The sequence below is a fragment of the Melospiza melodia genome, chromosome 22, assembly GCF_035770615.1.
Source record: "Melospiza melodia melodia isolate bMelMel2 chromosome 22, bMelMel2.pri, whole genome shotgun sequence".
Classification (NCBI taxonomy): domain Eukaryota; kingdom Metazoa; phylum Chordata; class Aves; order Passeriformes; family Passerellidae; genus Melospiza; species Melospiza melodia.
Window position 1 is genome coordinate 3,401,798 of NC_086215.1, and position 27,020 is coordinate 3,428,817.

General features: G+C 49.5%; 1 protein-coding gene across 3 annotated transcripts; it reads left to right on the top strand.

Moving 5' to 3' along the window:
* The first annotated feature begins 133 nt into the window (after positions 1-133).
* Positions 134-25,968, top strand: FKBP15 (FKBP prolyl isomerase family member 15). 3 transcript variants are annotated; one of them, XM_063174961.1, is made up of 31 exons: positions 134-229; positions 1,357-1,466; positions 1,735-1,810; positions 2,316-2,385; positions 3,829-3,903; positions 4,948-5,046; positions 5,421-5,570; positions 6,269-6,337; positions 7,230-7,373; positions 7,795-7,940; positions 8,918-8,966; positions 9,899-10,018; positions 10,235-10,328; positions 11,009-11,112; positions 11,739-11,832; positions 12,513-12,622; positions 13,649-13,759; positions 14,367-14,461; positions 15,054-15,156; positions 16,862-16,894; positions 18,373-18,544; positions 19,304-19,440; positions 19,984-20,139; positions 20,552-20,704; positions 20,998-21,090; positions 21,505-21,615; positions 22,412-22,519; positions 22,704-23,401; positions 23,753-23,849; positions 24,478-24,574; positions 24,777-25,968. In XM_063174961.1, exons 1-31 carry the CDS (start codon positions 177-179, stop codon positions 24,785-24,787), a joined length of 3,738 nt encoding a protein of 1,245 aa, XP_063031031.1. In that variant the 5' UTR covers positions 134-176; the 3' UTR covers positions 24,788-25,968. The 3 variants fall into 3 exon arrangements, with proteins under 3 accessions (XP_063031031.1, XP_063031029.1, XP_063031030.1); XM_063174959.1 differs by having other exon boundaries at positions 24,478-25,968; XM_063174960.1 differs by lacking the exon at positions 16,862-16,894 and having other exon boundaries at positions 24,478-25,968.
* Positions 25,969-27,020: the final 1,052 nt, after the last annotated feature.

Genomic DNA, 27,020 nt, shown 5'->3' on the forward strand with positions numbered 1-27,020 from the left:
ACGTATAACACAAGCCACGCCCCTCGGTGCTGTTGAGCCACGCCTCCGCCCCGCGCTGTTGATGAGGCCCCGCCCCCTGTGACGTTCCCGCCCAAGCCCCGCCCCGCCCGTGCCGGTGCCGCCGGCCGTAAAGCGCCGCCGCCGCCCGCCCGTCCCCGCCCCGGCGCTCGCTGGCCATGTTCGCGGCGGCCGAGGAGGACGACGCCGATTTCCTGTCCCCGGCCAGCGGGTGAGCGCCGGGGGCGCGGCGGGACTCCCTCCCCGCCGCCAGGTGGGCGCGGCGGCTCGGACAGGCCGCGGGGCCGTGGCCCCGGTGAAGGCCCGCGGCCGTGAGGGCGGGCAGGCCGTCCTCTGTGCAGCCGGGCCGGGGCTGCCCTCCTGTGACCGAGGCTGCGCCCTACGGGCAGCCCGGGACGGGTCCGGCTGTGCCCGGGGCGGGCTCTGGGGGTTGAGACCCCGCTGGGCTCGGGGACCCTCCCGCAGGGGGAGGCGGAGCCGCTCCGGGGTCCCGGGGCACAGCGCTCGGTGTTCGCAGTTCAGCGAGCAGCGGCGGGCAGTGCTGGCGGAGCCGCTCCGGGGCCGTGCCCGGGGCTGGCTCCTCCCAGGCCGCTCCCGGGACCCCCCCCGGGTCGGGGCTGTGTGCGGCTCATCCCGGGTTTGGATCGCTGACTTGTTCCTGCTCCAAGAGCTGCAGTTCCACTCCACACCCCCTTCCAGGAGCTTCTCTTATAAACTAATCCTCTCTATAGGAAGTTTAGTTATTTTTTTAAAGGACATTCACTGGCAGTGGTGTCATCTTTTGGTTTTTTATTCCCTTGCCCCGTGATATCAGCAATAGATTGAGTAGAACTGGCCTTGAAGCAGTGAAATTGCAAACAACGTGTCCTGACGGAACCTCCAGCATTAAACCCTCTGCCCGTAGCTGGGAGAGCTTCTGCCATTTTAAAACTTAATGGAAGAATCTGTTTCCTGGACATTTAAAGACAAAAAACTCCAGGAGGTGAATGGTGGTTTCTCTGTCACTTATTATTTTGGCTATTGTAAGAATCAGCTATTTTATGTCAAGCTAGTTCTAGTCATTGCTTCAAAGTAACTTCTATTTTTTTGTGCAGTTTCAGTTCTTACACCTTCAGTTGATTTTTGAGGAAATGAAACATAACTTAGCTACTTTCCCAGCATCTTCATATACAAGTTCTGCCTATTCAAAATTAAATGGTTAATTAGCATAAAGCAACTTAACCTGCAGCCCCAAAGTGATGGCAAACACTTTGTATTTGATCAAACTTCTAGTTAAGGGTGTGCATTATGTATAATGCCCTGTTAAATAAGGTTTAATGGTTTTATTTCCCTTTCTAGAGCCAGATTAGCCTCTCTCTTTGGCCTGGATCAAACAGTCTCAAGCCAGGGAAATGATTTCTTCCAGTTCACTGCACCAAAGCAGCCCAAGAAGGGTCAGACAGCAGCTGGTGAGTAGCTGGGCTTGAGCATGGGGAGCACACGCAGCAGCACGTGTGTGTGTGGGGAGAACCCTTGTGAGGAGCAGCAGAGCAAACAATTCCCTGAGCTTCCTTCAGGGGTGTTTTCCTCCTGCACCTGGGTGATTTGGAACTCAAGTTTTTATTTCTCTGTACTTCCCACTGGGGTTGTTTCTCCTGGTGGGCAGGAGCATGCTGTGCTGGTGTCCCCAGCCCGTGCTGTGCCTCTGAGAGCTGTCCCTGGTCTCTGTCCCCACAGGGCAGCCCCAGAAGGCGCCGGCAGCCTCGGGAGCCCCCTCGGTGCTGGCGGCCACGGCCGTGCTCGCCTATCGATAGTAAGTGACTGCTGCTGCAGCCTGTCCCTGGTCCCAGAGGGGAGTGTTCCTGCATTAATGGGAAGAGACACTGGTTTTCAGCCCGTTCTGCATGGTGGGAATGCTGCAAGGCACTGAAGTTGCTGCTCAAGAGCAGTTTCAGTTGCTGTGCTGCAGCTCTGGTGGGGCAGTTCTGAGGTAAAGAGCGAGCTCTGGGTCTGGCTGGGCCTGGGAGCTCTGTCCTGGCTGCTGGGCTGGGATCCTGCTCTGTCAGATGCCTGTGGTTCATGCACTTGAGAACTGAGGCATGAGCAGAGTGAGAACACTAAAACTGTTTGATGGAGAAACATTTCTGCCCAGGATCTGTGAGAGGAGTTTTCAGCTCACTCTTGCCTGAGGGCAAGCAGGAATGTCCCTAAGCTAAGCAAGACTGCCTGACATTTTATACCTGGGAAAAGGGATCTGAACTCTAAAGAATTCTGATTTAGGGGCAGTTGTGCCACTGAATGTCTCCCTTATCTTCCAGTACAAATGGGCAGTACTTGAAGCAAGGCAAGTATGGAGCAGCTGTAGTGGGGAACCACACCACCAAAGAGGTGAGAGACACTTCCTTCCCTGGCTCTGCCCTGCTGAGGGCTCACTGCTGTGAGATGGTGTTTTGGTGAGCTCTCAGGTGTTTTGCTTTTGGTGTTGTTCTCCTGCTGCCTTTCTGCCCCCTGGGTTTTCCTGGGGCTCAGCCACCCACCATGGTGACATCTTTCTTTCCTGCAGTCTGAGAGTTTGTAAGATCTCTTACACCTCGTGCCTGAAATAGTTTGCAGTGTTTCTGGCAGTCATTTTGGTATTTATTCAGAATGTCTTTTACAGCTGGATCATGCATTTGTACACATGGAAATGGATATAAAGGAAAGTTCTGTCCAGCAGTACAGAGATGCTTTGCTTAAGTTTTGTTCATTTAGTATCAAAAGCATCTTTCTTTCCCAAGTGTCCCTTGAAGAACAGAGAACTGAGGTGCCCAGTAACTTGGTGTGTTTGAAACCTACTTTGAAAACTCTCACCCCTCCCTGGTGTTGGTATTTGGGATGTTTCATACCCCCCAAGTCCTCATTCATGTCTCACTAAGTTTCTTCTTGGGCAAGAACAAAATAAATCTTAGTTTGGTAACTGAATTCCTGAGTCAGTGATGTGGGAAGTGTTGAGCTGTTGTTCTGGGGGGGACAGGCAGTGCAGGAGGAAGCTGAACCAGCTTTCCTCAGGCTGCCTGTGGGGTCTCACATCCAGCTGGGAGCAGTCACTGGGTCACTCCCAGCTCACCACTGAGCTGTGTGCCGTGCAGGTGCACAAAGGTAAACACATTTCCATAATAATTATGTTTAGTAGAGCCAAATATGTCAATAAATCTCATATCTGTGTTGTTTAGTACTTGGAAAATTCCTTCCAACTCAGTGTGTTGTGTCAATAGGTTGATGCAAAGATAAAAGATTTCACACACAAACCTCTTGAGGGAAAATGCCTTTCCCAAAAGGGTGGTCAGGGTCTGGCACAGCTGCCCAGGGCAGTGGTGGGGTCCCCATCCCTGGAGGGGTTTAAAAGCCCTGTGGATGTGGCACTGGGGGACATGGGTCAGTGGTGACCTTGGCAGGGCTGGGGGGGTGATCTTGGATCATTCAGTCTCTTCCAACTTAAATGACTCTGGTGGTTTGATGCCATGTGTGGTGAGTTCTGTGTCTGGAAGGGTTAGTGCACCCTCTTTTTCCACTGTAACTGTGAAAAATATGGAATTAGTTAAAGCACGTTGTTTATTATAAAACAATGAGTTTTGCTTGCTTGCTTGCTTGCTGCAGCTGAATAAAACCCTTGAGAATAAATCAGTTTTAATAAGTGTCACAGAACTGTATGAAGTATTTTTGCTGTGATATACTTGACAAATAAATACTGAGCCTTAGGCTCTGTGTGTGTGACAAAGCATCTTAGAATTGGAGAGGTTTTGAGCTCCTGTTTTTCTTCTTTTTCCTTGTGTCATTCCTTGTGGAATCCAGTACAGGATCCTCCTTTACATCAGCCAGCAGCAGCAGATCACCTCTGCAAGGATCCACCCAGGCTTTGTGCTCACGGTGAGACTCTGGCTTGGAAAAGCCTTTTTTGATCACACCAAACACAAGTTTGGCTCTAAAATTCTTCCTTAAGCTTTGGCTTGTAACCTTTGAGATCAAACATGTGAGTGACAGAGCAGGAGGTGTCCCAGTGTGACTGTTCCCCTCATGTATTGCACAAGAGGCTGTGACAGTTCCATTTGGCTGACACCTCCTCAGGAGATTTCCAAACCAAGGCTCCTGTAAGAGGTAAATTATTACCTGTGCTCACAGAGATGTTTGGGGGTTGCAGCCCTGGATAAAACCAGCACAATTCCTTTTGCTGAGAATTTGGAGTTAAGTGTCTGAGAGAAGTGAGTAAGCAGAAGGAAATGACAGCAAGGAAATGTTTTCTCTTAGAAAATTTGCACTCAGCATTTTCCTGCTGTTGAGAACAATCTGGAGATTGTGAGCTCTAAAATGGAATCTCTCAGGAAGTTGGTTTCTGCCAGTTTTACAGAAAATTGATGTGATGGTTTACTGTTCTTAGCTTGTCATCAGATGGCATCAAATTTCTTTGTATGAGAGATAGAAATTTCACTCTAAAACAATGCAATTTCTGTCCCAGCTTAGACCTTGCTCTCTAGTTTTTTATAAGCACATTCTTGAAAAATTAATGGGTTTTATAGTCACTTCTGATACATGGGCTTAGAAGTGAGGAGGAAGTGATTTCTCCAGCTGATTCAGGAAGCCTAAATACAATAAACTATGACATGTAAATTACTCTCACTTAAAAATTCTCAGTACATATCAAAGAACCAGGCTTCAAGGGAGGTTCTGAAATCTTTCACCTTCATGTGTGAACTGCAGCATGTAGGCAGCACTTAATATTTGCTCACATATTTGAGTTATAATAATTCTTCCATGATAAAGAGCACATAAATAAAGGCTAATTTTTTGAACTTGGGCAGTAAACAGCAGTGTTCTTCCTGCCTTATTTCAGTAGCTCTTATTTTTAAGCTTCTTTTGGATGTGGGTTTTGAGTTCATTTAATGTCTAAGATGGAACTGATTTGCTCTCCCACAGGTTCAGCCCAACAATTACAGCACGTTCTATGATGATCAGAGGCAGAACTGGTCCATCATGTTTGAGTCAGAAAAGGCAGCAGTGGATTTCAGTAAGCAGGTAACTGCTCCCCTCTGGGCCAGCCAGTTCTGATGGTGCTTTACAGCAGGGGTAAATCAAGCTTTGTTTTCACTGGAGTTCAGCCTTGAGTGCATAACTGAGATGGAGACAGATCCGAGAGCAGCCTGCCCTGAGTTTTGTTCATTAAAACAAATCTCTGTGAGGCTGGGAGCCTGTTGCTTCTCAGGATTCCCAAGTGCTGCATATCAATGGTTCTGTAGAGCAGAGGGTGTTCATTCAGCACAAGGAGATTTGTGTGTTTCTGGGAGTGCATTTCTAATGTGGGCTGGATCAGCACAGCAAGGAATGCATCAGATTGATGAGTGGGACTTGTCATGAAAGGCCAGAGACACTGCCAGGCTTTCCTTCTGCAGGTGTGCATTGCCAAGTGCAACAGCTCTCCAGCCCTGGACTCAGTCCTCTGCCAGGATCTCCTCCTGGGAGAAGGGCAGGGGGTGGAAGGAGGAGACTCCCTGGAGGTTGCCTATACAGGATGGCTGTTCCAGAACAACGGCCTTGGACAGGTAAGGACACCTCTGCCACCTCCCACTGCTGAGTGGGACAGTCCTGGCAGGAGCCTGCTCATCCACCATAGTACTGGGGTTGATGTTAAAGTGTGCTCTGGGCATTTGGGGCACTGTAAGTGGGGTCATCTGTACTGCCTATAGAATATCAAGGGATTCTGGTATATTACAAAAAATATTCCTCACTGAAAGGGTTGTTGAGCATTGGCACAGGCTGCCCAGGGCAGCAGTGGAGTCACATCCCTGGAAGTGCTCAAAAAATATCTGGATGTGGTGCTTGAGACATGGTGTGGTGGTGAACAGGGCAGCACTGACGGAATGGTTGGCCTTGGTAATCTTAGAGGGCTTTTCCAACCTTAACGTTTCTATTATTCTGTTATGTTCAGGGGAAAGTGTTTGAAATGCTTTAAAACTTCTGTGGGCACTCTCACACATGAATATTTAATGCTGTGCTTTGCTTGACCCAGCCCTGTCCTAAAGCAAATCTGAGTCTCCAGTTATCATTCACTTCATGAAATTGTACTTCAGGAAATGGACTAAAGCTCACTCTTATGGCTGGGAATTAATTTTGGTAGCAGTGGGATGGGAAATAGCATTTAGCCAGAGGTTCTAGGAGTTTATGGAATGTGTAAAGCAGCATTCAGAATCTTGAAGCAGTTGGGAAATCCATGTGTTTTGTGTTCTTGTTCAACTCTCAGGTGTTTGACTCTAATGTTAACAAAGACAAGCTGCTGCGGCTGAAGCTGGGCTCTGGAAAGGTCATCAAGGTACAACTTCTGGCACTTTCATCACAATAATTCAAGCCTCAGAGCTTTGTATTACTGCAGATCTTGTTCAGGATTCATACTTGCTGTTTCTGTTTCACTTATTGGCAAACACTGTGACAGTGACTCACTCAAGCTTTGCACAATAGAGCCCAGTCTCCTTTTCAACAGTGTTAGACAGGAGTTGCTCTCTTTAGTTAAAAGGAAACTTCTGTTTTCAGGAGCTGGGGTTTTATTGTCTTTGTTTTTCCTAGAAGTCATTTCATCCATTCCCTTGTTCTTGGGGAACCCTGTTTCTAAAGGAAACAATTTTTCATCCAGGTGTTGTGATACTCCCTTATGTTATCCCATAAAATCAGGGTTTGAGTCAGAGATGCTTTTGTTCAGGTCACTTCCATGACCTGAGTAATTCATGTATGACCTGTATAATTCAAGTATGACCTATTACAAGTTGTCTTTTATTGAAGGTGTGCTATTTGTCTACTTTGTTTTATCGTGTTCTTACTAATTTTGCCTGGCTGTTTGAGCCATCCTGTTCAGTGCTGGCATCCCTTGGGCAGTTTGCATTGCTCTGACTTCATGTCCCTCATTACAACTATATTCTTTGGTTGCCTTGTAAGTCTAACCAGAGCAATTCAGATCTCTTTGGAGTCCAGTTCTTCCCCAGAATACTGAGTGAGTTTGCCACTTTGTGCTGCAGCTGCATCTTTACTCTCAAGTTAACACTGGGATTTACAACTGGCTGCCAGGATTTGTGGCAAGACAAAGGTTTAGTGCTGCACATTGAAAATAAACAGGATTTTGCAAGAATCTCTATGTATTTTGGAACCTGTGGGGTAAATAATGTCACTGATTGAAATGTTGCTCTCTCTTCTGTTTCCTGTGCACACCAAAGGGCTGGGAAGAAGGAATGCTGGGCATGAAGAAAGGAGGGCGAAGGTTCCTCATCATTCCTCCAGCCTGGGCCTATGGGGCTCAGGGTGTGGCTGCTCGAGTGCCCCCAGACTCCACTCTGGTGTTTGAGGTGGAGCTCAGGAGGGTGAGTGTTTCCTGCCACATGTTTGGTTTCCATCTGCTTTGTGTCTGCAAGGGGGCAGCCTGCTGGTGGTGTGAGAACTCCAGCTCAGAAGCTGTTAGAAACCTCAGCAAGATGTGTATCTTTAATTCAAACAAACAAACCCAAAAAAGAGCCCTAAACCCAGAAAATCCCTCAAGGCTGTTTGTCTGTTTTAACTGTCTTGGGATCTTTTAGCTGTCTGATTTGTGAGTCACTTGGGAAAACAGAATATTGTGGGAGGAGTGAGAGGATGTAAAGACTCAGCTTCCCCAGCTCTGAATCAATTGGCTGCTTTTCCTTGAAGTGCAGGAGCTCCACAGGCAGTGGCATCACAAATAAATTGATGGCAATTTTTACAGGAACCCAGAAAACAAAAATCTTTTTTTACTTCATGCTTTTTAAGGTGAAGCTGGCAAAGGAGAGCTCTGGTTCAGATGGGCTGAGTGTCAGTTCAAGGGATTCTCCTGCACCTTCTCCAGTTCCCAGCTCAGATGGCTTCTCCTCAGACTCTGCTTTAGTGCCTCCCTCCACCATCCCTCCAAAGCCTGGGTAAGAGGCAGCATGGCCTGAACAGCTTTCTGTGTTAATGCTGGTGGTGCCCACCAGCACTGATACATCATTTGGCAAATGTGGGGTCCCTGTGCCAGCTCAGTGCCCTCCATGTGGCAGAGCAGAGCTTGCTAACAGGACTTGCTGGAATTTTCTGCCTGAGTGCTGACTTCCAAATTAAAGCAGTTGGGATGGGCTCCAGTGAAGGAAATCATTCCAGCATTCCTGAGATCCAGTGGGATTGAGGTGTGTGGGTGCTGCTCTAGCAGTGTCTCAGCTGATATCATTGGCATCAGTTTGGACCTTCTCAGTCTCCACAACTCCCTGAAAAGAAGGTGTAGCCAGGTGGGGTTGGGTTCTTTTCTCAGGTAATTTACTGGGGAAAGGAAATCACCTCTTAAGTTACTCCAGGAGAGGTTTATGGTGGATATTAGGAAAACCTCCACTGATAGAATGGTCAGGCATTGGCACAGGTTGCCCAGGGTGGAGCTAACATCCCTGGAGGTGTTCAAAGAATGCAAATGTGGCACTTGGGGATGGGGTTTAGTGCTGAACATGCTGGGGCTGGGTTAGTGGTTGGTGACTCAAGCTTAGATGTATTTTCCAACCTTAATAATTCTATGTTCTGTTCCTGAAATTAAAGGGGTCAGTCACCCTTTTTAGGGAGTCCAAGTGCTCTTGTTGCCATAAGTAGTTCATTGGACTTGGTTAAAATTATTTATACCAGAACATGGTTGTTAAAGCAATCAACAAAATTATCTTGCTATAATCAGCTGTTCCAAGGGGCCACAGTGGTGTCCTGAGCTTATCTACAGATAACACTGCAAAGGCTGTTCCAGAAGTGTGGGCTAAAGGAAATGCTCATGGTGTGAGAAAGCAGCTTCCCTAGGGAGAGGTGTATTTAACAGTGTTTATAAATCCAGAGTGTTGGCTCCTGAATTGCTCCTGGCTGATCTCCCCTCCTGTTGGCTTTGCAGGGAGCCAGCTGTCCGGGCCAAGTCCAACTCCATCAGTGAGCAGCTTGCAGTAAGTGCTGCCTTCTCCTGACTTGAAGCCTGAGTAGAGAAGTTTATTTGCACTTTAAGCATTGGGTACTGCTGAAGATAAAGTGAGCATCATGCAAGACACTGGAATGTTCACCTTACAGCAGCTTAGGCCCTTGATTTTGTAGGAATTAATGGTTGGACTCCATGACCTTAAAGGTTTTTTCCAGCCTTTCTGATTCTGTGATTACCAGGACCTGAGGACCCCCAGCCCCAGTTCCTACTCTTAAATGAAAGTGACTTTGACCATGTGGATGCTCACAAGGCTGGTTGTCTTTCAAGATAAATGGATAAATTTAAAATAGATAACAAAGGCATTGGGATATTCATTAGGATATTCATCCCAAAGGCATTGGGATACTCGACCCTGTGTCGAGTACAAGTCTAACAAACAACTTTTTTCACTTTGCTCCCTGTGCTGATGCTTTTCCTTTAGTTTCTGGTCATTCTGCAACAGCAGTCATGGACAATCATCTTTCCCAGAGCTGCATACAGTCATCTGAGTTGCTTTAAGTGATCATTTGAGACCATCTCCCACCTCAGACCATTGCCTGTCCTCCTTTCACGCTCCCAGCCCCTAACCAGCCAGTCCCTCCCTCTGTCCAGACAGTTTATAGAGCTGCATGAGAAGACTTTGTGCCTCCAGACAGAAAAAGCTGCTGAGCAGCTTCCTGAGCTCACACATTTTCTTGGTGTTTTGTGCAGGGATAGATTTTCCTCTGTAGTGACAGCACTGTCATCCCAGAAAGAGGATGTATAAAACAAGCCAGATTAACAATCCTGGTCCTTGAAGACCAGATTTTCACACAGCCATTGAAAAATTGAGTCAAAATTCAGTCTGAGATTTAGAAGTGTTTGTAATACCCCAAAAGCCTGGGCTGAGACAAAGGGAGAGTAACTAAATGTTTCTTGTAGAACCCAGATGTGGCAAAGGCAAAGCTGATTTCTCGGATGGCCAGAATGGGACAGCCCATGCTGCCTTTCCTTGCTGGGACAGCAGGGAGCCAGCTGGACTCCAGTGACTCAGAAATAGAGGTACCAGCCACAGCAGGGTGACTCCTTCACTCCTTTTCCTGCACTGGGGGTTGCTTGAAGTGGGATCTGGAGCAGTGGCTCTGCCCTTGTCCAGGGAAATGTGCTCTGGTTCTGTGACAGAAAGGTCCCACTTGGGTTCCTGGGGTAGCACCTTGTCTCAAGTGACCTTGGGCCTTGTTCTTTGGTGTTTCTTGTAACATGCAGAAATGTTTTTAGGATCCCAATACTCTGAGAGGGACATCACAACCAGTGGCTTCAACCAGACCCTCCCAGCCAGCCCAGGCAGTGCTGCCCACAGTTTCCACACAAGGTAACGTGCTGGGGAGCTGCTGCACTCCCTTTCCACTCCTGGGGGGCTGGGGGAACAGAGGATTCCTTCCAGGAGCTGAAATACCAGCTGGAAGCTTCTGATAAGGCTTGCTGAGCCACTGGAGCACAAGAGAATCCTTGGAGTGTTTCTTCCTTGTGGTCCTGTGCTTGAAGAAGAGCCTGAGCTGTCCTGTCACTGGCCACTGAGATTGGCTATGGGATTGCAAATGGAATGTTATGAATCCTCTCCCAGTGAACAGTACTTGTAGGAATGATGGAAATCCAAGTGGAGGAAGGGCAGCATGGGGCTGGATGTGCCTTCCCATGATGGAATGGTCACATCAGCTGCTGGTCAGCTGAGCAGCCCTCAGAGTCAGTCTGAGTCACACCTTGTGTCAGTGAACTTCAGAGCTCTCTCTGTTGGAATGAAAAGAGGTTGTTTAAGTGGAGCCAGAAGTGGGATTTCTGTGAAAGTTACTCTTTTCTTGACCCATTATCATTTGCTTGACTGGATTTAATTTTCACAAGGTTGCAGACGGGCTTTTGTTAAACTTTTATCTATTCAGTGGTTTGGTTGTTGATGGTTTTTTTTTTTTTTTTTTTTGCCATTTCACACTGTGTGAATTAAATTCTTTTGAGCTGTTTTATTGAGCATTGATGAATTTATTTCTTCCCTTTCAGTACCTCAAGCATCTGGTGCTGCACCTTCAGTATCTTCTGCTGCTTTAATTCCTGCAACGATCCAGCCCCATTCAGCTCTGCCTGGAGGAGCACAAGGCTTTCAGGTACTAAAAATGAAATCAAGGAGAATATTGGCACTTCTGTCCTTTCTCCTGAGTCTTCTCCGTTGCTGGGAGCAAGGACTTCAAAATAAGGGTGAGAATTCCAGGCTGTTTCCTGTGACTCTTGGGCATTCTCAGGTTTTCACCATATGCCTCTTAAAATTTATTCCAAAAGGGCTTATTTTCTGTTTGTGATGGGTTCTTAAACTAAGGATGAACCAGGCTTTGTTAATACCTGGTTTTGTAGTGGATACAAATGAAACTTTCAAGTTCCTCAGCAATGAGCAGTAAAGTTGCACTCAAATTGTGCTGTGCTTTTTGAGCCCTTTTAAGGAAATAACCTTGTGTTCAAATTAACATCAGAGGGAGCTGTTCACATGCTGATCTGACTCTCACAAATGTAGGATGACAGTTTTGCTGAAATTTGAGTGAAGGTGGGAACTAACCCTCAAAAGAAGTGTTATTTTCCTTTCACAATGACTCCTGTGTATTTTGACTTTCACACTCCTTAATTCTTGGATTTTTTTCTTTCCAAACATCATCCTTGCTCTTGGGCTTCAAAAAATATGAAACTGTGAGGACATGGGGAAACAGCAAAACATTCTAACCTCTTGAACTTGTCCTGCCAGGCATATCCAGGAGTGGCATTTGCTTACCCCCAAACTGCTGCATCTGCCTCTCAACTGCAGCCTGTGGGTCAGATGTATCCTGCTCCTTACCAAGGTATGTTTTAAAGGGTATCTGCTTCTCAGAGGGCTGCAGCTCCTGCATAAACAGCTGGTGATGATGATTTATGGTTGTGGTACCACTCTGCTGTTTCACAAATACTTATTTTTTAATACCAAATAGGGGCAAGCACTTCCCAATAAACACTCATCTCTTTCTTACCTTGAAGAGCTTTGTGCAGTGTGAAAGGGGCTGGAATTTGTGTCTTCCTAAGGCTGGGTATTACTAAAGGAATTTGGTAGATGGTGCTTCCAGTTATAATTAAAACTACCAGCCAGGGAGAGAATTGAACTGGAAAAGGCAAAACCTAGGAAGGACCAAAGGTATTTAAAGAACCATTAAGTCATCCCAGTTGGTGAAGTCTTGAGTGAACTGAGCCTTCTTGGAGCCTGTTTTTGCAGAAGCTGACCTTCACTGCTGTGGTTTGATTGTCCCTCTGCTGCTCTGGTGTGTCTGGGGGCTTTGCTGTTGAGCTGAGCTGTCACATGGCTCAAGAATTTCCTGTACTCAAACCTGCCTGAGTTTATTTGGGAAATACCTACATTATTCATTTTCCAGATACCATGTCCTTTTAATTTCTGGGCTTTGCTGGTGGCAGGCTTCATGCTAGCCAGCTTTTGCTGTGTCCCTGCAGGTATTTCCCCTTGTCACTATAAATTCTCTCCTTTCCCTTCAAGCCCCTGGAGATGTCACTTCCTTTTTGATGACAGAAGCTCGGCAGCACAACACTGAAATCCGACTGGCTGTGAGCAAAGTCGTGGATAAAATGGATCACCTGGCTGCCCAGGTATGGATCAGATGGGTAAAATGGATCACCTGGCTGCCCAGGTATGGATCAGATGGGTAAAATGGATCACCTGGCTGCCCAGGTATGGATTAAATGGATCAGCTGGGCAAAATGGATCACCTGGCTGACCAGGGATGGATCAAATGGATCACCTGGCTGCCCAGGTATGGGTAAAATGGATCAGATGGGTAAAATGGATCACCTGGCTGCCCAGGTATGGATAAAATGGATCACCTGGGTAAAATGGATCACCTGGCTGCCCAGGTATGGGTAAAATGGGTCAGATGGATAAAATTGATCACCTGGCTGCCCAGGTATGGATAAAATTGATCAGATGGGTAAAATGGATCACCTGGCTGCCCAGGGATGGGTAAAATGAATCAGATGGATAAAATGGATCACCTGGCTGCCCAGGTATGGATCAAATGGATCAGCTGGGCAAAATGGATCACCTGGCTGCCCAGGAATGGATAAAATGGATCACCTGGCTGCCCAGGTATGGATCAGATGGGTTAAATGGGTCACCTGGCTGCCCAGGTATGGATAAAATGGATCAGATGGGCAAAATGGATCACCTGGCTGCCCAGGGATGGATCAGATGGATAAAATGGATCACCTGGCTGCCCAGGTATGGATAAAATTGATCAGATGGGTAAAATGGATCACCTGGCTGCCCAGGACATTTCTACTCTCCAGGTGTGCTGAGAGCAGTTGGCTCTATTTAAATGCCTGCATACAGTAAATGAGTAAAATTCCAATATTATCACACCTTCAAGTGGCAGCAGTTCAGCTGCTGTGTAAAAACAAAGCTTAGGCTTGGGGAAAAGTGCTGCCTTAATGTCTTGAATATCATGTGGTGCATAGCTTGGGGGATTCCCTGTCCTCTGGGAGGTGTCACACTTGGTTCAGTGCCTGTTCCCTACAGCTGAGCAGAAGGAAGAGTGAAATGCCTCTTTGCACATGTCTGACTCTCACCTGCACCCATAAATTGATTCCAAATGGCTTAAGAATGGTTTCTCCCTGCAGGTGGAGGAGCTGAAGAAGCAAAGCAGTGCTAGCAGCTCCCTGCTGCCTGGCATCTCCTCTGTCACCATGGAGGCCTCCATGATCATGAGCAACATCCAGCGCATCATCCAGGTGAGCATGGGCAGCTGCTGCCACTGCCATCAGCACCTGGGGCTCTCATTATCCCTAAGGAGAGCAAATTCCAGCCTCCCATGGCTTCTGGTTTTGTGTGGTCAGAATGAGGATGAGACTTAGAATGATTTCCATCCCTCTTTCCCCCTCCAAAAAGCTCCTCTCAGCATTTTGGGGTTTGGGTGTTTTCTGAGTCAGAGTTGTGGGTATTTAATGGGCTTTGACAAAAGGTTTGTGTAGGAGAAGTTCAGCTTCTCAAGCCACTATGGATTTAGCCCCCAGCCTTCAGCTGAAGTTCACATTGTAGAAACCACCTGCTTCTGCTATTCACCATTTAATTTTATGCTTTGAAGCCTTCCTAAGCAGCAGCCTTAAAAACTTGAGGTTTGTGGGTAAAGAAGTCAACCAGACACAATATTTTCCAGAATGTGATTTGGCAGCCACTGTCCTGTGCCAGGATTCTGCTGAATGTGGCAGGTGCCTCCCTGGGCTGCTCCCACAGAAGGGATGAGCCTCACCACTGTCCTGCCTCTGTGCAAATAAAGGTCTAGGAGCTGCTGCAAGGAAATCTGAGTGAGCTGAATATTGATGCTGAGCTGTGCTTTAGGAGAATGAGAGACTGAAGCAGGAGATCTTTGAGAAGAGCAGTCGGATTGAGGAGCAGAATGAGAAGATCAGTGAGTTGATTGAACGTAACCAGAGGTAAGGGCTGGGAGCCTCATTGCATTCCAGACTCTGCAGCTGACACTTGGGCATAACTGAGGGGGATTTGTTAGGAGACAGCCATATTCTGATATTTTGATTTTTTTTTCTAATGTATTTAAAGTGTGGTATTCCTCCCACCTTCTCTGCAGGGCTTATCCCCAAAATTCTGGTGTATAGTAAATATGAATGTGTAAAAGGGGAACAAAATCCCTTTTTCTTTTCCCTCATGTGTCTGTGAGCACACTTGCCCTGCTTCTGGGAGTTACTTTATTTTTGCTGGCTTTTTAGTGAGGTGAAGAAATTGTAGGGGTTGTGGTGCCCTTTGTGAAGTTCAGGTGCTACCAAGTTACCAAAACTCTTGGAACATGAAACATTTTCAGAGAGGTGAAGCACTTACCCCAGCTGATAAAAGCTCTGCTGTGCCAGGCACAGCCCTCCCACCCCTCTGGGATCAGCACTTCAGATTGTCTGGGACTTGTCATGAATTCAGCACAGACCTCCTGTGCTTTGGGATGTCTCCTTTGCTGTGTGAGCCCTTGGCTCCTGGCCCTGTGCTTGCAGCAATCCCACAGAGTCTCCCTGTTCACAGGTATGTGGAGCAGAGTAACCTGCTGATGGAGCAGAGGAACCACTCCCTGCAGACCACAAACGAGAGCACACAGGCAAGAGTGTTGCATGCAGAGCAGGAGAAGGTAACAGTGCCATGAACAAAGCCAGGGTTCTGCATTAAAACAAGCTGAGGCCTTGTTAGTCAAGGCAGTTTTCTTAGAAGGCAGCTGCAGTTCTGAATTTTGTTTTGAGGAAAAAAAAAAAGGATGTTTTGATGGCTTTCATGACCAAAGCATCACAGAGATGTAACCATTTTGTGCTGTCATAACTTTAATGTTGTTACTTTGTAGGAGAGTGTCTGATTTATTGTTAACTGTGTAGACATGTGGCCAGTGTGTTGTGGAATTTTGTATCACAGGGCTTTTCAGGGCTTTTGAGTTGGAAATACTTCAGTTATATAGTTGCAGAAGAATTTTATTCCTTTTATATAACACAGAGTGAATATGGATACAAGAAAAAATGTATTTCCTACTGGAGTTTCTTCATTGCACTTTTGTGATTTTTTTTTTTTTTTTTATGCTAATCAGAAGCTGTTTGTTTCTCCCAGTAACACTCTGTGCTTTTATGACAAGAGCTGTTGGGAAATAGCTTTTAAAGCAGTGAAATGCATTTCTGCATGGCTGCATACCCTGAACCATCCCTGCAGGCCAGCCTAGCCCAGGAGTGCTGCTCTGGCTCTGCCATTGCATGGTGCCTGCTCTGCTTCCTCAAGCATTGGTTTCTTAAATTGCACCAAGTCCAGTCTTGCTCTGTGCTCTGCTGCTGAGCTGGCTCTCTGCAGCTGAAATGTGAGGTGACAAATGCTGAAATGTGAGGTGACAAATGCTTCCTCTGTGTGAGAACCACAGCTTGGTGCACCTAAAGCTGAGCAGAACTGCAGCTTTCCAAAGGGTGGTCAAGAGTAGAGCAGGGAAGGGCTGACAGTGCTGAGAGCAGGCAGGGAAGGAGCTGCTTTTCCACCCCAGACCCACAATATGTAGGAGTGTCAGAGATTCTAACCAGGAATAAGTCAGACTGAAATAATAAATTGAATTCCCTCCTCAGTGAGGACATCATCCTGCTGGTACAATGAAACTTGGGGAGGAGTCATCTTTTGGAAGTACAAGATCCTCAGGAGTCTTTTGGGCCTCACCTTGAGCAGGACCCCCCTGGCTGAGCAGCCAGTGCCCAGGGATGATGTTCCATGGACAGGCTTCAGGCCAGGAAAGCCCTGCCCTGCACTGGGAGATTCCCCCTGCTTCTGTGGGAGTACTGACTGGAAATATGAAGGCTGGTGTTCCTTCCTCTTCCCTTTGTCTAACCCAGCTTGCCCTGGGCCTGCAGTCCCTGATTCCCATGGGAAGAGGATTGATTGGAAGCTGTTTGCCCATTGTTTACACACTGATTTACTCACCATTTATTTGGTTGTACCTGGGGTCACTGAGGTGTTGGTTACTCACTGCTTTAGGTTGTGGATCTTTGGCCCTGGCAGAGCAAGTCACAGCTTTAGGTGAGGGTTTGTGACCCATAAGTAATTCCCCAGCTCTCCAGTGCAGGTCACAGCCAGGACTGCTCCCAGCTCTGCAGTGTGACATACCCTAAGGATACCTTTAGTGTCTCTCTTTTTACATCAGGCTTCACTCCTTTTCCTGTCTAAGCTTTTACAGTCCTTGGAGTAATTTAAAGGCTTCTCTGGCATGCCTTAGGCTCCTGTTATGAAGCATTTTGCTTTTTTGCTGATGAATGCCTCTGCCTTTCCAGCTGTGTTGTTAACCCTTCCTGTTTCCTGTTGCTGCTTTCTCTTCCCAGCACATGCTGCCAGTGGATCGGGGCTGGGACCAGGTGAGGCAGTGTCTGTGACTGTGTAGCTGCTACATGGGTGTGCCCTGGGCAGTGCCAGCCCAGCTTCCTCTTGAGCTAGAAACTGATTGGCACGGAAAGAATTGTCTCAGAGCTCGAGTGAGCACAGATCCCTCACTGGAAAAGGGCTTTAGAACTGGCAGTGTCTCCCCACTGGCCCCCTCTTTCTCAGGGAGCCTTTTCCAAGAGTTCTCTCCCATTGCTGCTTGTTCCCTCCCCATGGAGAGCAGGATCACTGGCAGAGCAGGTACAGGCCACCCAGGACTCCTGAAAGCTGGAGCTGAGCTGTGGACTTGAAGCATCCTCTGTAGAAACTTCTGTCTAGTAACACTTCCTGCCACAGGATCTCCTCATTTTGTTTTCTTTATTTGCCATTAAAGACAGAGGCCAGGGTTAAAATAACCTTCAGGTGTCCTTAGCTGGGCCATGGGGTTTGGTTTTAGCCAGGATTCAGTGTAGCAGGGGAACATTTATGGAAGCACAGGAGGAAAGCAGATCTGGTTTTGGCCACTCTCTGAAATGCTGCCTCCTCTGTAGAATGAGTGCTGGGGTATCCCAGCCCTCCAGGTCAGCACATCCTCATCATCACCATTGCTGGAACAATTTGCTCACAGTTCTTCTGTGCCAGAAGGTGTTGGTCCTCATGTGGAGGGAATTCTCTGAGGGGAATAAAGCAGAGAGAAAATCCAGTTCTCCTGACCTTACCTGTTTCAAGAATATGAAAAATCTGTTGGGAATCTCAAAATAGGCAGAGGTGTGGAAGGTGTTTAGGGATTCCCTGTGCAAATTCTCTTTGCAGAGCATCCTCTGAAGTTTGTGTGTCACTCAGCAGGATTGGGAATGGGACTTTGTGTCTGTCTTGATGCCTTGAGCCCCTGCTAACATTGTTTACAAGTTGTCTGACAAGCTGTGCTAGTGCCTGGTTTTGGGTGAATCACTGACTCTCAGCAATCCTAAACCTAAACAGGTCCCCAAATGACTGAGAGCTGTGCTGGGAAATGCCAGCCTTGCCCATGGGCAGCCAAGGTGACCTCGTGCTGTGTGCTCTGGGGACAGGCTGCTCTCCTGGCTGGGACCAGCCTGTGTTTAAGTGGCTCTTCAGTGATTTGTAAGCTTATGGAAGACAATTATATGTGGGAGCCCAGACTTTTTACTCAAATAGATGTTTTCATAGCCTGAAAACTGAGCAGAGCCACCAGGCACTGGTACCAGGCTTAAACCTATTTAACCTTTTCAGAAAAACTCACTGGGTTTAGCTGATGTGGTGGTGAGGTTGTTGGTGGCCTTGTGCAGCTTTCTAGTCAGCCTGGACAAAACTGCCATGGCAGAAGAGTCACTGTTGCCTCCTCACTCTGGAGATGTCCTTGATATCCAGCTCTTCCTGAGAGAACAATTCTGCTGCTTCCTCACACATCCCTTTTCTTCCCTCCTCCCTTTTCCTGCTCCATTTTGTGCTCCAGGCCAAAGTTGCAGAGGAGCTGGCAGCTGCCACAGCCCAAGTTTCCCAGCTGCAGCTGGAGCTCACTGCCCACCAGAAGAAGGAGATGGACCTGAGGAAGCAGCTGTCCTGTGCTGTGCAGGATGCAGAGAGACAGGAGGCACAGCTCAACAAGCTGCAGGCACAGGTGGCAGGTGGGAGCTCCTTCATGGCTCTTTTCTTTGATAAGTTGTAGTTTTTTCCTGTCTTCTGGGGTATATTCCTGCTTTCCCTAGGATCAGGCACAGGGGATGGAAGGATATGGGTGCATTGAAATATCTGAGGGATGTGCAACCTTGTCACCACTGAAGGCAAAGTGGGATGACTCAACAAACAAAATCATCCTGTTCCAGGGATGCCTTTTGTAGAACAATCTCTTGGCTTTTCTGTCCAACATCCTGTAGAGCAGCCAGAGATGCTGAGATAAACATGAGGTGTTCATTCCTCTGTGCTGGGCACTGCTGTGGCCCCACCCTGAACCTTGGGGTCACTTCTGGACCCCACATGATGAGAAGGACATTGAGGAGCTGGAGCCCCAGGAGAGGGGGCAGGGGCTCAGTCTGGAGCAAAGGAGGCTCAGGGGGGCTCTTGTGGCTCTGCACAGCTCCTGCCAGGAGGGCACAGCTGGGAGGGTCAGGTTCTGCTCCCAGGGAACAGAGGAGGAGGAGAGGGAACAGCTCAGGCTGTGCCAGTGGGAATTTAGGTTGCATATTGGGAAAAATGTCTTCACAGAAATGGTTGCAAAGCTCTGGAACAGGCTGCTCTTGATAAACCCCAGTCCCCACTGCAGGCACAAGTGGAGTTGCTGACTGCACTGTGCAGGAGACCCTGTTCCTCCCCATCAGCCCCCAGAATGTGCTCCCCTGCAGTGGGGTTTGCACCAAGCTCACAGGGAAATGGGGGTTTGTTTGCAGAGCTGCAGGAAGCCTCTCAGGACACTCAGAGCAGGTTCAAGGCTGAGAAGCAGAGCCGCAAACAGCTGGATATGAAAATTGCAGCACTGGAGGAAGAGCTGGCAGACCTGAGGGTGGAAAAGGAGACTCTGGAAAGGGTATGTCCAGTGCCAGCAGCACAGTTTCAGTTGTTTACTGAAGGTTAACCCAAAACCCAAAGGTTCTTGCTATTAAATATGTATGTTAAGTAAATCTTAACTCATCTGCTGGTTGGTGGAGCCTTTGTGGTTATGTTAATTCATTTTTTAAAAACTATTGATTATTATTTTTATTAGTAATTATTATTTATTTAAATTGAATAATTATTTACCTATTGATTATTATTTTGCTCTTTTTATTATTACTTTTTGATTTATTATTTACTTATTGCTTATTGTTTATTTTATTAGTCATTATTTAATTTTTTATTTACTTTTTAAAAAATTATTTATTTATGTATTTAATGTCTTACCCAGTAATGTGTCAACCTTCCTTACCTCTGAGATAGCCTCAGCTTGATTTCAAATGATGAAGTTCCCTGTCCAAAGGGAATTGGACAGAATTCTCCCTTTTCTCCCTCAGGCAGAATTCTCCTTCTGCCTGAGGGAGAAAAGCTGCTTTGGTGCAGTCTGGCCTGTTGTGTGTCATGTTCTGTGCTGCAGAATCTTGCAGAGAGGAAGAAGAAATCGCTGTCAGAGAGAGCCCAGGCAGAGGAGGAGATGGAGGAGATTCGCAGGTCGTACCAGCAGGAGCTGGACAAGCTCAGGCAGCTCCTGAAAAAGGCCAGGACCTCGACTGACCAGGCAGCAGCAGAGCAGGTGGGGAGCCAGGGAGCTGCTGCTCCAGGTCTGGAGGGCTTGTGGGAGCCTTCAGGTAGGAAATAATGTGAAAGTGCTCAGCTAGGGGAAGAATTAAAGGATTGCCTGCTTGAATTCTTGGGTTAGTGTCAAACTGGGGAAAGCAGAGGCACCAAATTGAGATTGTAGTAGAGAGAAGAATGTGGGACTTGTGAGGAGTGAAAGGTTGTTTAGAATTGTGCCAAGAGGTCTGAGATCTGAGCCAGACCATCTGGCCTGCCTGGGGGGTTGTGGCTGGAGCTGAAGTGGGAGGTGTGGGTGTGAGCTGGTGGCTGCACTCTGTCTGTGGGTGTCCAGCCCTGGCTCTCACCTCCTGTGCAAACACAGATCTGTGTGTGTGTGTGTTCCTGATGGTCTCTTGTACCTTGGGCAGCTGTCAGTGATCCAGGCAGAGCTGGAGTCCCAGTGTGAGGCCAAGTGGGAGCGTGCCCTGGCCTCAGCCAAGGAGCAGCACGCCCGGCAGTGCCAGGAGCTGTGTGAGCAGAGGGACTCCCTGCAGCACCAGCTGGCCCAGCTGGAAGAGAAGGTAAAGATCTGTTCTTCGTTGCTGTAATGGGCACTAAACACCAGCAGCTGGAACCAGCAGTCTTCTCCCACCGAACTGGGGCTTGACTTTAACTCCCTGCCTGTTGTGGAGCTTGATCTTGGCCATGTGCAGGGGTTGGGTTGGGTTTATGATGGTGGAGGGAGAGCCAAGGTGCTGATAGTGCTGAACTGCAGCAACAGCTACAACTTCCACTTCCTTGCACTGTCCTGAGTGGCTGCTTGGAGTGGGTGACACTGCCAGGGGCTGGACCTGCTCTGCTTCTTGTGTTTCAGCTCACAGCTCTCAAACACTCAAAAAAAGCAGAGGAGCAAAAATTGTCTGAGGCTCAGCAACGTTTGGAGGAGCTGGAGCCTATCCAAGAGAAGGTAAAGGAATAACACAGCAGCTGGATGGGAACTGGAGTGCAGGGAACAGCAACCTCAGGCTAGTCCAGAATAATGAGGATGGGAGTTCCAGAATATGGTGGGGAAGGAATAATTTTGTGGGGAAGGAATAATTTTGAATAAGAACAGGCCCAGCCTTTATCTCACTGGGATCTCAGTGATGCTGCACCCACCTATTCTTGGTGGCATTTGAGGAGCTGATGACACAACTGTGACTCTCCAGGGCTGGCTTGGCTGTCCTTATTTTGGTGCTGTTGCTTTCAGCCAAATCTTTTGTGCCATGCTTAAAGCCCCTCTCAGAGTTAGTGCCTCACTGCAGCCCTTGCCAGGTGAGCCTGGGTGGGGCTGTGCTGTGGGGGCAGCTCTGAGGGTGCCTCTCTCCCTCTCCCCTGGCAGTTCTCAGCCCTGCAGGCAGACATGGGGGCACTGAGGGCTCGCTACGAGGAACGGCTCCGAGAGCTGCACCAGGATCAGGATGGATCCTCCCCTGCAGACTACACTGAGCAAGTGAGCTGGGCCCTCCAGGACTTCTCCTTCCTCAGCAAATGCATTTACCTTGAATTATTTCTCTTTGAACTGACATAAGAAGGAAAAACTTCATTTTCTCCACAGAGCACTGTGCTTGTAGTAACAGTCCACAGAGGAAGAAGGGGTGGGATCTTATCCTAGAGTCATGGGCACACAGAATGGTTTGGGTTGGAGACCTTAATGCTCATCAATTCCATCCCCTCCCATGGCAGGGACACCTCCCACTGTCCCAGATTCCTCCCAGCCCTGCCCAGCCTGGCCTTGGGCACTGCCAGGGATCCAGGGGCAGCCACAGCTGCTCTGGGCACCCTGTGCCAGGGCCTGCCCACCCTCACAGGGAACAATTCCCAATTCCCAATATCCCATCCATCCCTGCCCTCTGGCAGTGGGAGCCATTCCCTGAGTCCTGTCTCTCCATCCCTTGTAAAGCCTTAGTCCATCTTCCTGCAGCCCACTTTGTTGCCTAGATTATATTTCTTATTAAAACTCTACATTTGAGGCTTAGATTTAAAAATTTAAATAAGAAAGAAGTGCAAGTCTGCCTTGGCTTTGTGCAGCCTGCCTCAGTTTGGGGGGATAAGTTTGGGTCACATAGAGTGGTCTGGGTTAAGGTGGCCTGATGTGGTGAGGGATTTCTGGTTTGGAAAGTCAATTATTTGAAAAACTAATTGTGTGTGTTTGGATTTATTGTTCCTTCCCTTGGAGAAGTGCCTGGTGTTGAGTGCTTCATGTGCTAATGAGTTGTATCTGTGTTTCCTGTCATGCTGTTTTGCAGGTAAAGAAGATCATGAATGGTGTATTTCAGTCTCTTCGGGGTGAATTTGAGCTGGATGAGATGTACAGTGGCAGGACAGTCCTGGGGGTGGTCATGAACACTATCAAGGTATGGCAGTGGTGAGAGGAGAGAGAGCCTTGGGCTGAAACCTCCCATCTGTGCTGTGAGACTGAAATAACTGAAGGAGGATTTGTTGTGGGTGGCAGAGCAGCCTGGTAGGAGGAGGTGATTCAGGGATCTGGGATGGTTTGTATTTAGGGTGTAATTGTGTTCTCTCTACTCCCTTTTCCAGACTGTGACACTGCAGCTGCTCAACAGGCAGCAGGAGAAACCAGAGCATGGCAGTGAAAATGAGGAATGTGGCACAGGAGCAGGGAGACAGGAGGGATCACCTGGAGCAAGGACTGAGCACAGAGAGGCCCTGCAGCACAGCCCAGCCCAGAGCCCTGCAGCCCCAGCTGACCCTGGGGGGGTGACCAGAGGCTCCCTGCAGCCAGGCCAGGCTGCTCCTCACCCTGCTGGGCCCAGAGCTCCTGAGGAGACACTCAGCAGTGGGGGGGCAGAGGAGGAGAAGGCTCAGGAGGAGCATCTGCCTCCCACAGCTGGTTCCAGCCTGGATGCTGAGAAGGAGCCTGTGCTTGCAGGACAGCCTGTTCCTGGGCTGGAGCAGGGGCTGGACAGTGTTCCCATCAGGAGGGCTGGCCCAGAACAGGATCCCTCTGCTGTGCCTTCTGTTCCAGGAGCCAAGCCAGGAGAGGGGGATGAGGCAGCACCTCCAGCTGTGGAGCAGAAGGCAGAGGAGGCTGGGGGAGGTTTAGAACCTCCTCCCTTTAATGGGGAGGAGGAGAATGGCACAGACCCATGGGATGGAGCTGACTCTGAGCAGGAACCTGCCTCAGTGTCCAGCAGAGCAGAGCCAGGCTCAGCTGTCCAGGGAAAAGCTGCAGGATCTCAGGAACTGGGCTCCAATCCCAGGCACACAAATTCCAGGTGAGGAGGGGTGCTGGGTGCCAGGGTCAGCTGGGGCTGGGACAGCACAGGCTGGGGCTGCAGCCCCCTCATGGGGCTGGCACTGGGTGGCACAGACCAGGCTGCCCAGGGCACACCCCCAGAGCAGCCTGCAGTCTGCTGGAGGCAGTGGAGAACATTCCCAGGGGTTGTGCAGTTCCTCTGCAGTGATCCTGGTGCCTGCCAGGGCCCAGAGTTGCCCTGCACTGCTGAGCAGTACCTGCCACAAAGGCTTCCCTCAGTGCCAAAGCTTTGTCATCTTTCAGCAACAGAACTTGTAAAAGCAAATGCCATCCTCTGAGAGCCAGCTGCTCATTCTTTATCTCATTGCAGCCTCTTTGAGGATGACAACTTTGAAACAGCATCTCCTGAACCACTGGAGCGTCTGGTTGCTGAGGAGGAGGAAGAGGAGGATATTGATATGGTGGTGGTATGTATTTGGGTGTTTGCTCTGACCTGTAACATCCTCCCTGTGGCAGTGGGGGCCTGGCTGAGCCCAGGGCTCCCCATGCATTCCCTGTGTAAATCAGGAGTATCTGGGGTGGGTGACTGAGCTGGGAGGGGCTGGCTTGGCTGAGGCAGTGCTGGCATGAAATCTGTGGGATCTTGCCAGGTTAATTGAAGGCTTTTAGTGTTTGGCCCCTCTCCAGTCCTTTTTAGCCTGGAATCATAAAACCACAGAATCCTCAAGGTTGCAAAAGACCTTTAAGATCATCAAGTCCAGCCATCCTTGTAGCACCATTCACCATTGAACCATGTCCTCAAGTACCACATCAACCCACTTTTTGAACACTGCCAGGGCTGGTGACTCCATACTGCCCTGAGCAGCCTGTGCCAATGCTTTACATTCCTTCCCATCAAGAATTTTTTCCTGCTATCTAATCTAAACCTAATCTGAACAGCAAACCATCACATGAGAAATAAAAACTTGGGTAATGAGGCTTCTTGTTCCCAGCTCTCCTCAGAGCTGGCCGAGATTGCAGAGCAGTTTGTGTGGTGATAAGGAAATGCCAGGACGCTGCTGGGGCTGAGCAGTTTCCCTCTGCTGTGCCTTGCAGAGCATGAAGGGGCGTCCCCCTCCCCTGCCGCTCTTCGGTGATGATGATGAAGATGACCTGGCAGCAGGGGGCTCTTCGGCCACTCGTGGGTGTGCAGGTGACCTGGCAGCAGGGGGCTCCTCTGCCACTCGTGGTTGTGCAGGGGACCTGGCAGCAGAGGGCTCTTCCTCCACCAGTGCGTGCTCAGACGTGTCACGCTGAGCTGCCGAACACTCTGGGCTTGGGCTGAGTGCAGGAGCCACCCCCTGTCCCCCTCCCCTGAGCCCTGGATTCATTAATCTCAAACCTTTTGCAAATAGGAACTTGGTGAAGAGCTTCAGCAGAGCAAGTCTGGCAGGAGCCTGCAGTGGCAACACCCTGTTCAAAAATCAGACTAAAATCTCCTTCCCCAGTGATGAAGTCTTTGGATGTTTCTCAGTCCCCAGGTGGCTCCCAGGACTCTGCACCCTCTCCCCACTGTCTGAGCCATGTGCCACTGGAGGTTCCCCCAGGAATCCCAGTCAGGTGTTCCTGTGAGCCCCTGGGGGCTGAGGTGGTTCAGGGGGGCTCTGCCTCAGCTGTGGCACAGGAGCTGTGATGGTACAAGGAGCTCAGTCCCTGCTGTGTGTCAGACACAGCTCAGCTCCTCCTGAGCCCAGAGCTGAGGAGGCTTTTGCTGGCTGTGTTTCCCTGTGGGAGCAGCCCCCCAGCTCTGGGCTGGGCTGTGCTGTGTGGTTGGGAAGTCCTTCCCCACAGCCCAGCCCCTCTCCTGTGCCTTTGGCTGTGCTGCTGTTCAAGTGTGACCATCCCAGCAGCAGTCAGGCTGTACAGAGGGGCTGGGCTGGCCAGGCTGGGGTCTCCCTGCACTCTGAGGGGACCAGGAGGGGAAAGGAGTGAGGACAGAGGTGGGCAAACAGCCTGGGGCTCTCACAGCACTTTGATTCTCCATTCATGGGCACTAACACAACTTCATCCCAGAAGTCTTTACAATAAACCCCTGCATAAAATCAAAGGACTTAAACTAACTCTACTAATTCTATGGTTTCATTTCTACACCTGCCTTTAAAGTCTCTGACTGGAATCAGATCTCTGTCCCCCTAAAGATTATTTCTTGGGAGGAAAACACCCAAAAGAACACTGGCTGTTGCTGTTGGGGTGTGGCAGGTCCCTGTGCCCCATCCTCAGTACCACAAATTGCCAAATGCAGCTGAAATTGGGGCAGAGACCAAAGCCTGTGACAGCCACCCTGCTGCTGTGCAGGGTGACCTGAGCTGGGCCTTCCTGGGCATCACTCAGTGCTCAATGTGAGGGTGTTTGGAACTGGATTTTGGGGGTGCTTGTGCTGCTCTGAGTGTCAGTGCCCCTCATGTGGCCTCTGGACCCATCCATGCAGGGTCCCAGGGGTGATCATTGCTCATAATAACAACTTCCACTTCTCATTCCCCATTACAGATAGACACCCTGAGGGATTTGCATTTCACTTCTTGGACAATAAAGTGCAATTAAACCTGATTTTTTTGCTTGTGGTGGCTTTACTTTAGTCTGGCTTCATCTACCACCTGAAAACTGACTTTGCTCTGACTTAAATTGGGCATAATTTTATTTAGAAGCTGATCTCTGCTCTTGTTGTTGAAACCCTCTCCTGGGAAAGGAGAAAAGGTCCCTTTCTGTTGTGGCTCCTTGGGCTCTCACATTGGATTGGGTTGGGGTGAGAAGCTGGAGCACAAAGAACTTTGATGGTCACAGAGGGCACTTGCCTGGTTCCCCTCACATTTTAGGGGAGGGGATCTTGGGCATCTCCGGGGCTTTGCAGAGCCCAGTCCCTGCTGAGCTGCTCTGGGGCTGCAGAAGGGTTCAGCTCCTCTGTGCCTGGGAGCTCTGAGCAGGGATCGGGGTGCGAGAGTTGGGATTGAAACTCGTTTCCCCCACACCCCATTGGGGCCCAGCAGGTACCACACCCCCTTCCCCACCCCGGCCTGGACTCGGGATCGAAATTAACCCTGTCTGTGCCTGCGGGCGCACCTGCCTGGGGTGCAGGGGGCAGCTCTGGGTTTCCAGAGGCAGAGCAGCCCCGGGGAAGGAGGGATGTGCCAGGGCCCAGGAGGACGATGCTGCCTGAGGGGCTGTGCTGGGGCTGACCCTGGTCCCAGCGGAGTTCCGGCCTGAGGTGGCTGAACCGCAGAGAACTTTTTGAGGACGTGCCCAGAACTTTGCTGAGGACCGGGAAGGAGAGGAGCCCCCCGCTCCATCCTGGTGCTCAGCCCCTGCCCTGCCTGCCGAGGCTCAAGGACTCACAGAGAAGCTGCGGACGCGGCGCTGGACCCATGGCTGGCTTTAATGTCTGGTGTGTCTGAGGGGCCGAGCCCGTTCCCGGCTGTCTCATCCTGGAGCTCGTCCCCGGCTGCCTCCTCGCTCTGCGGGCACGCTCCGGGCTCTCTCCTCCCTGCAAAGGCCTTGGAGTGGCCTTGGAACAGCTTCGGCCCCGGGCAGCGCTGCCCGCGGGACCCTCCCGCCCCTCACGGCGCCTCCCGCCGAGCGGGCCCGGGGCCTTCGGGACGGAGCGA

What these genes read in the sequence shown, in the direction of transcription:
- FKBP15 (XM_063174959.1), top strand. Translation starts at nt 177, where the DNA reads ATGTTCGCGGCGGCCGAGGAGGACGACGCCGATTTCCTGTCCCCGGCC. An exon ending in CAGTGGATTTCAGTAAGCAG is followed by an intron (nt 5,047 to 5,420) that starts GTAACTGCTCCC and finishes TTCCTTCTGCAG; the next exon opens with GTGTGCATTGCCAAGTGCAA. An exon ending in CCCAGGCACACAAATTCCAG is followed by an intron (nt 23,402 to 23,752) that starts GTGAGGAGGGGT and finishes ATCTCATTGCAG; the next exon opens with CCTCTTTGAGGATGACAACT.